This window comes from Sebastes umbrosus, chromosome 17, assembly GCF_015220745.1.
Source record: "Sebastes umbrosus isolate fSebUmb1 chromosome 17, fSebUmb1.pri, whole genome shotgun sequence".
In the NCBI taxonomy this organism is placed as follows: Eukaryota; Metazoa; Chordata; class Actinopteri; order Perciformes; family Sebastidae; genus Sebastes; species Sebastes umbrosus.
Genome location: NC_051285.1, coordinates 29,432,294 through 29,440,226, shown reverse-complemented (window position 1 = coordinate 29,440,226; position 7,933 = coordinate 29,432,294). Strand labels below are relative to the sequence as shown.

The 7,933-nt window shown below is 46.3% G+C and overlaps 1 protein-coding gene across 1 annotated transcript; it reads right to left on the bottom strand.

The window, feature by feature from the left end:
• Positions 1 to 1,667: 1,667 nt before the first annotated feature.
• LOC119476131 (myb/SANT-like DNA-binding domain-containing protein 2) lies at positions 1,668 to 7,526 on the bottom strand. The gene is made up of 4 exons (XM_037749375.1): positions 7,022 to 7,526; positions 5,206 to 5,461; positions 5,046 to 5,109; positions 1,668 to 4,426 (listed from the first exon to the last, which is right to left on the bottom strand). Exons 1-4 carry the CDS (start codon positions 7,466 to 7,468, stop codon positions 3,505 to 3,507), a joined length of 1,689 nt encoding a protein of 562 aa, XP_037605303.1. The 5' UTR covers positions 7,469 to 7,526; the 3' UTR covers positions 1,668 to 3,504.
• Between the last annotated feature and the right edge of the window lie 407 nt (positions 7,527 to 7,933).

Genomic DNA, 7,933 nt, shown 5'->3' with positions numbered 1-7,933 from the left:
CTGACGGAGCCAGACACGTTTTATTCATAAAGACAATCTATCTGTTGCTTTGGTGTCTGAGTGCATAATAGATTCATTCATTCTGTTCACTTAATAAATGTCTTATCGTACCGTTCTTGGATGTCTGATTAAACAAAAAAAAGATATTTGTTCCAGTACTAAAGGTTGTGTTTCTAAGAGGTCAGAGGCGTTGTTGTCTCTGCACACACTTCACAGCCACACGTTGTGTCAGCTGTGGCTTTGCATTATTAGTCAACTCTCCACATCTGTCTCCCTGCTTTCTTTCTTTCTTTTTAAATGAGATATTAATGCCTTCCAAAGCAAAAAGATTTCATTTCACAGCGACAAAGTGAAGTCATTTCTTCCCCGACCATGTGTGGATTTTACACATATAGCTCTCTATGGCCATCTCCTGGACACATGGCTGAATTACATCTCTATCAGCTACTGCAATTACAGCCACTAAACCAAATCATTAAAAGCACAAGGCTGATTTGAGCTGCATGCCAACATGCTGATATTTAGCAGGTATAATGTTCACCATTGTAGTTAAGCTTTCTAGCATGCTAACTTTTGCTGAAGCTGATGGGACTTTAGTTTTGCAGGTAATCTGATCATAAACAACCTGATGGTGGCGCTAGATGGAAAGTCAGAGGATCACCAAAGTGATGACAATTCATCTGGAACATCTGGAACAACCTTCATAGCAATCCATCCAATAGTTGTCAAGACATTTCACTGAAAGCCACAAATCTCAACCACACAAGTGGCGCTAGAGAGAAAGGTCAGGGGTCCACATTGCCGTCCAAAGGGGCCATGCCTGGCGTCAGCACGTCGCTTCGGTGACCCCAGAGGCCTGGACTAGGAAGCAGGATTTTGGGGGGTAGCGAGGTAACTTCAGGGTTACCTACGACGGTGGTTCACTTCTTACCGGGGTAGATCACCATGGTAACTGATGCTGAACAGCTAACCTGCTCCCGAGCATTATAATTTTATATTACATTATAAATTACAGTCATAATCCAGAATAAAAACAACAGTTTAAAGTGACAGATGCAGGAAGGACAGCTGGCTGCCTGCTGCGGGTGTTTACCGCTTTGAATTAGGTTTTTATATCAATTTGTTTTACTTGCCCTCAAGTCCGTTTCACACCGCCGGAGACGGGGACGCAGCTGAAAGAAGGCTGCAACACGCCGTCTCTTTACCGAAGGGCATAATGAAGTGTAATCTATTCATCCATTATATTCTTCGTATTTGTTTAATATTATAGTTTGCTCTTGGTTACTCAAATGTGTCGCTCTGCTGACAGTAGACTTGTCCACATTTGTGATTGGTCAGATGCTGCGAACACCGCCCTCTTCACGTGAACACGCTCATAACCAGATAGAGAAACCCTGGGTCGATACACCGAGTTGAGTTGAGACCGCTTAGCGGGGTCACTTTTGTCCGGGTTAGTTAAGATAGATAACTAGAAGATACGCTGGGTGTGAACTGGCTTCGTAGTGCAGGCCTCTGGACGTTGGCATCGCACCACTCCACCTTTACTGTTGAATAAACACATTCTAGTATATTACTTCAGTGAGGACAGCGTGGTTCATCAGCACATAAAGCAGATTTCTCTAAAAGGAACCAACGTGAGCTCTCAAACACATAAACAGGAGTCCAGGTTCACTGCGTGGCAAATGACAGTGAGTGCCCCATTTATTGGTTTTCAAATGTAAACATACAGGACGGTGACTTCAAAACAATCACATACAAGACATGGTGTCAACCAATAAAATATAAAATATCATATTCATCTTTATATACTGTATACCCAAACAAATGAACAAGTTTGCAAAAGCCGGAATGCTCAAGAACATCGATATTTTTTAAATATATATATTTATATATATATATATATATATTAGATATATATAAGGTAGATTTCATATACATGGATTCAATATGGACTCGTCCCTCGTTTGATTCTTCTCTACCCAGTCCAGTCCTTTCCCTGGCACATTGCACATAACCTCAGGAACCATGTTCATAAAGAATTCAGTTTACTTATTGGTCAAAGGATGAGTTAACCCCTGCAGCTTAGTGTCTTAACCTGACTAGTCACTTACAGTGCACCCATAAGCATGATTGTGTGGCATCTGCAACACTGGTGCATTTAGGATACCAGTGTGTGGGAGGTGCTGGTAACTCATCAACACAGCTTCTACCCACAAACCCCACAGCAGCAGCAGCAGCAGCAGCTAGAGATGCTCCAAAGTACTGGCCACCAATACATGATGGCCTACTGGATACTTACACTCCAGTGTAATATCAGTGATTTCTGATACCATGGCACAAAATAAAAACACAAAGAGTAAATGAATAATGTCCGTACTGATCTGGCAGTATTTCAGGCGCAAAACTCGGAATCCCAGCGACCTAGTCGAGCGTTTGGATGTGCATTAGAGCTACAAAGGACCATGCAACAAAGTCAGCATGAAGGCTGAACAGATAACAAGACAGCTGCTTAAAAAAAGTGCGCTCCATCCCGGTGAAATGGAGTAGCAGGCAGCACATGAAGCAGCAGGTATGACACTGAATCTCTCTCAGCTGAAAACCAAACAGCAGCAGGTGGTACAGTCGAGATGCTGTGATGAACTTTCATCATTTTTACAGCTTGTAAGTGTTTGCAAAGACACTTCAGCCATGCTAAGCAGTGTGGCAACTGTTTTCATTAGTCTGCATTATTTACAACGCTCTTGACACATGTGGTATTTCGTATACTTGCTGCACAAAGCGGCCGTTGATACGGGACGGTATAAAGCTGCATGAGTCGTTTAGCGTGCCGAATGGCCACCACGCCCCAACCGGCCGGTCGGGTTTGTGCACCTGGTGTTCACACTGTTGGATAAACAGGAACCCAATTCTTCTTTTCTCCCTAATTAGCATGGAAGCATCCCTAGCTGCAGCCCATTTACACGTGCAAAACATAAGGCAGAAACCAGCCGTTACTCTTCGATGCTTTGAGCATTCAGGTCCAGACCTCAACAGTCAAAGTAAAGGCATTTTTAGAATAAATACACACTGTGGTCCCCTTGCTGCCTTGTTTGCTACATCCTACTGAGGTAGACAGATGCGTACTGCAGTAGTCACCTTGCCAACCCCACGCTCCCTGACGAGGCAATGTTTATCTACACCAAACAAGCAGCAGAAACCTTCATAGTGCACATTAGCCGTAAATAATAAGTACATACTTCTTGGATGTTGCAGCTCTGTAACACCTACATCTACTGTTCCCATATCTCTGCACAATACATCTGCCATATTGTGCATCATCATTCTTTTCAGACTTAATACGGGTGTAATGAAAAATCTCTTCAACAGAGCTGAAAAGGCTGCAAAAATATGCCAGACTCTCACACGTCCATGCTTTAGAACACAGAATTGGTCACCTTCCTTGTTGCCTTGCTGGCTGTAACACTTGTTAATAATGATATCTTTATTGTGAAACACTGAGTGTAGTTACGACGTTTCTTTGTTGTTGTATTTCAACGAACAACCGACAGCAGTTTCGAGGCACTCCAGCAGGGAGCCTGCTGAGAGGAAGTCCAGCTCCACCTCGATGAATTTGATGTAAATGGCAAAACGTTGAGACGAGTCTTCACCTCCATCACCGTTCATATGCGTGACGGCACCGCGGCAGTTCTCCTGCAGGAAACGCGTCACGGCGGAGTGTTCGCCGTGGACGTAGTGTTTGCCGGAGCCCTGGAAGTGCTGGAAGAGACTCTGCTGTATGGTCCTCTCCTCCGCTATGCCGAGGTAGCAGTAAGTGACTTTAGCCCCGGTCCTGTAACATGTCTCTGCACCGTCTCCGTCAGCTGAACTGTGTGCCCCGTTCTCTGACTCGCACTGAGGTAAGCTATGGTCTTCACCGTCACCCTGGGGAAAGGTGTGAGCGATGTCGTACATGGATGACACCGCCTCGTAGCCAATAGCGTAGAGTCCGTATGCTTTGGGGATGTCTCCAGGAAGGAGGTAGTGGGATGTTCCTCTGCTGCAGCCTGCTGCCCTGGACTGGGACACGGGGATCCACTCCACCTCCATGTGCAGCTCCAGGCAGCGCGCCTCGCTGATGGTAATGTCCAGGAACTTGTAGTAGACATTCTTCCAGTTCATCTTCTGAACTTTGGTCATGATGACGCGGCCTTCCGGCTTCTCCGGGTTGAAGTACTCGCGGAGTCTCTTGCCCAGCGGCACCTGCGAGCTGATTTCAGCGTAGTGGTAACGCACGTCCTCGCGCCAGCGCGTGTTGTAGCCCACGCCAAAGATGGCCAGTTTGTTGGAGAGGTGCAGCCGTGAGAACTCAGTCCACGTCTGGAAGTGCTCCCATTTCAGCTGCACCGACTCCAGAATACGCATCACAGTCTGCATCATGTCCCTTTTTCTGCAGAGAACCAGACACATCACAATGACAAAGCATTAAAAACACATTTTCCATTTAACAAGCAGTCGCCTGTCATACTACATCAATAAATAGCAGCGTGTTAGCCTGGTTATAGAAGCTACTGGCGCTTAAAATAGTTCTGTTACCTCTGCCTTTAGGCATCAATATCTCTACAGATGAACTATCTAATGGTCTGGCAGTCTCTTGTGATCCTTTGACACAGTACAGAGGGGCTAAAGTACAACTCTAAAACAAAAGAACACCAAGAAGTGACGTGGAGATTCTTAAAGGCACGATGAGCAGGATTTGATTTCGCTGCACACATCTAACCCATTTCCTATAAACACCTTAAAGCTAAGATAATCTTTGTTCCATTGTATGTTTATGGACTAAGATCATCTCAACCTTTAGATGCTTTAGTGACGCCGGGCCCTGACCCGTTACATCTGGCAGATGGAGAACTAACTGGGAGAGTATTGTACATCCCATTCAGAGTGAAATCAGACAAATGACAGTGTTAGCTTTTCAAAAAGTGATTTGCAATGATTAGGCTACTTACAGCACAAAGCTTTATATCAAACATGTTCAATTTACAAAGACAAGGTGAAGTCAGCCTTACTGGGCTTGTTCTGACAGCTCGATCTGGATCTGCAGAGCTCTGTTTTTAGGCACCAGGATTTCTTCTGGAGAGAAAACAAACACATATATATATATTAGTTTAAACCCATTATTATCATGTCTTTTACGTCATCCGTCCACTCCTTTGCTAACACACTCACCGGTCTCCATGTCTCCCTCCTGGAAGGCCGAGTCCAGCACCTGGTTGCACCAGTCCTCCTGGGAGAAGTCTTCCAGGGTGCTGCCATCAGACTCCATCTCCTGATACAACCCGCTGCTGTTGATCAGCACCGGGGCACAGCTCTGGGAGTCCCAGCCTCCCTGACCGAACACCTTCTCCAGCTGCTCTATAGTGTAGCTGCTCTTCCGTTTGCCGATGCCATGCTCCTTCACGCGGCTGTAGCAGCGCCGCAGCGTCTGTATGTGGTGGTGGGATGAATAAAGGATTCACTCGGCTGTTGTTGGGGACAGGTCTACGGTACGGGGACTCACAGAAACTTCAACATCAGAGAATATCTCAACTGAGAGCCTATAATATGTCATATCCATCACAATGCATGATGGCCACTATTGATGGAGCTGTGCACTGAAAACACAGGTGTATTAGAAAGGTGAGTAAAGGTGAGTGTATAAAGGTGAGTGTTTAAAGGTGAGTGTTTAAAGGTGAGTGTATAAAGGTGAGTGTTTAAAGGTGAGTGCAGGTGAGACTACTGGACTGTAACAGCTAATGTTGTCCGTGTGCACCTCCATCACAAACCCCATCAGCTGCATGACAGCACCTGTTAGCACCTCCAGCTCAGAGTCTGAGTCCTGCTGGAGGTCCTGATGATGGAGGATGGACATGATGCACATGATGGACATGATGCACATGATGGACATGATGGACATGATGCACATGATGCACATGCAGGACATGATGCACATGATGCACATGCAGGACATGATGCACATGATGGACATGCACAGCTGTTATTTACCTTCATGATGCACATGATGGACATGATGGACATGATGCACATGATGCACATGCAGGGCATGATGCACATGATGGACATGCACAGCTGTTATTTACCTTCATGATGCACATGATGGACATGATGGACATGATGCACATGATGCACATGCAGGACATGATGCACATGCACAGCTGTTATTTACCTTCATGATGCACATGATGGACCTGCAGGACATGATGCACATGATGGACATGCAGGACATGATGGACAGGCACAGCTGTTATTTACCTTCATGATGCACATGATGGACATGATGGAGGATGGACATGATGGACATGATGCACATGATGGACATGATGGAGGATGGACATGATGCACATGATGCACATGATGATGGACATGATGGACATGATGCACATGATGGAGGATGGACATGATGCACATGATGGACATGATGGAGGATGGACATGATGCACATGATGCACATGATGATGGACATGATGGACATGATGGACATGATGGAGGATGGACATGATGCACATGATGGATATGATGGAGGATGGACATGATGGACATGATGCACATGATGGACATGATGGAGGATGGACATGATGGACATGATGGACATGATGGAGGATGGACATGATGGACATGATGGAGGATGGACATGATGGACATGATGGAGGATGGACATGATGGACATGATGGACATGATGGAGGATGGACATGATGGACATGATGGAGGATGGACATGATGGACATGATGGAGGATGGACATGATGGACATGATGGACATGATGGAGGATGGACATGATGGACATGATGGACATGATGGACATGATGCACATGATGCACATGATGCACATGATGATGGACATGATGCACATGATGGAGGATGGACATGATGGACATGATGGACATGATGCACATGATGATGGACATGATGCACATGATGCACATGATGATGGACATGATGCACATGATGATGGACATGATGCACATGCACACAGCTGTCCTTTACCTTCATCCTCTCCCTGCACTGAGACGGTGTCCTCTCGTAGCCCAGCTCGGACAGAGCTCTGGAGACCCGCTCGTACATGGCTGGTCCCGGGGCCTTCCCGGAGAACACGGTCCCGGCCACCTCCAGCTGCTGCATCCGCGCCTCCGTCAGCCGCTCGTTGCCCCACACCGCGATCAGCGCGTTGGTCTCGGACGGAGTCCAGGACATCCCCCGGCAGGCTGTGAAGCTGCTGGAGGAGGACGAGGCCACCGGCCGGCCCGGTCCCGGTCCACAGCCCGGTCCAGAGACCACGTTCAGAGGAGAGAAGCGGTTCGGTGTGGACGGGTTGGACTGGTACTGGTTGCTGTCGCTCAGGTCCTCGGACTCTGGAGAGGGGACCTCGGTCTTGGGGATCTTTAACGGAGTGGAGATCTCTGGAGGATGCTCCGCGGTGCTGGACGCAGCCATGTTGGCTCTGTTGCTAAGGGAGGGGAGGGGGGGGGGGGGGGGTGGGGAGGACCACGTCCGGGTCTTTACGCACGGAGGGGATGGAGGAAAACCAGGACTGGATCCACGGACTGGAGCCTCGGACAGGTAATAATACCATATACATGAAGCTAGAGGGCTGCAAACAAACCCACATTCACACTGATTATGTGTTCAGTTATCTTTGACTCTGTCTCAGAGATCACTACAGACACTATTCAATTATGAATTAATTAAAACAAAATAAGAAGAATATTTTGACATCCCAAACACAAAGAAATGTTATGTAAAGAAAATATGAACAAATGAACTATATACACATTTAAAATATCTATAGTCATTTCCCTTGTACTGAATGTCATCATGTTGCTTATTTTTATTTATTTTATGTAATTTTATTTGATCTCTTTTCTGTCTTTAGTCTCATGTTGTCTATGTCATATATTA

What these genes read in the sequence shown, in the direction of transcription:
- LOC119476131 (XM_037749375.1), bottom strand. Translation starts at nt 7,468, where the DNA reads ATGGCTGCGTCCAGCACCGCGGAGCATCCTCCAGAGATCTCCACTCCG. An exon ending in GGAGGGAGACATGGAGACCG is followed by an intron (nt 5,110 to 5,205) that starts GTGAGTGTGTTA and finishes TTTTCTCTCCAG; the next exon opens with AAGAAATCCTGGTGCCTAAA. An exon ending in GAGCTGTCAGAACAAGCCCA is followed by an intron (nt 4,427 to 5,045) that starts GTAAGGCTGACT and finishes GGTTCTCTGCAG; the next exon opens with AAAAAGGGACATGATGCAGA.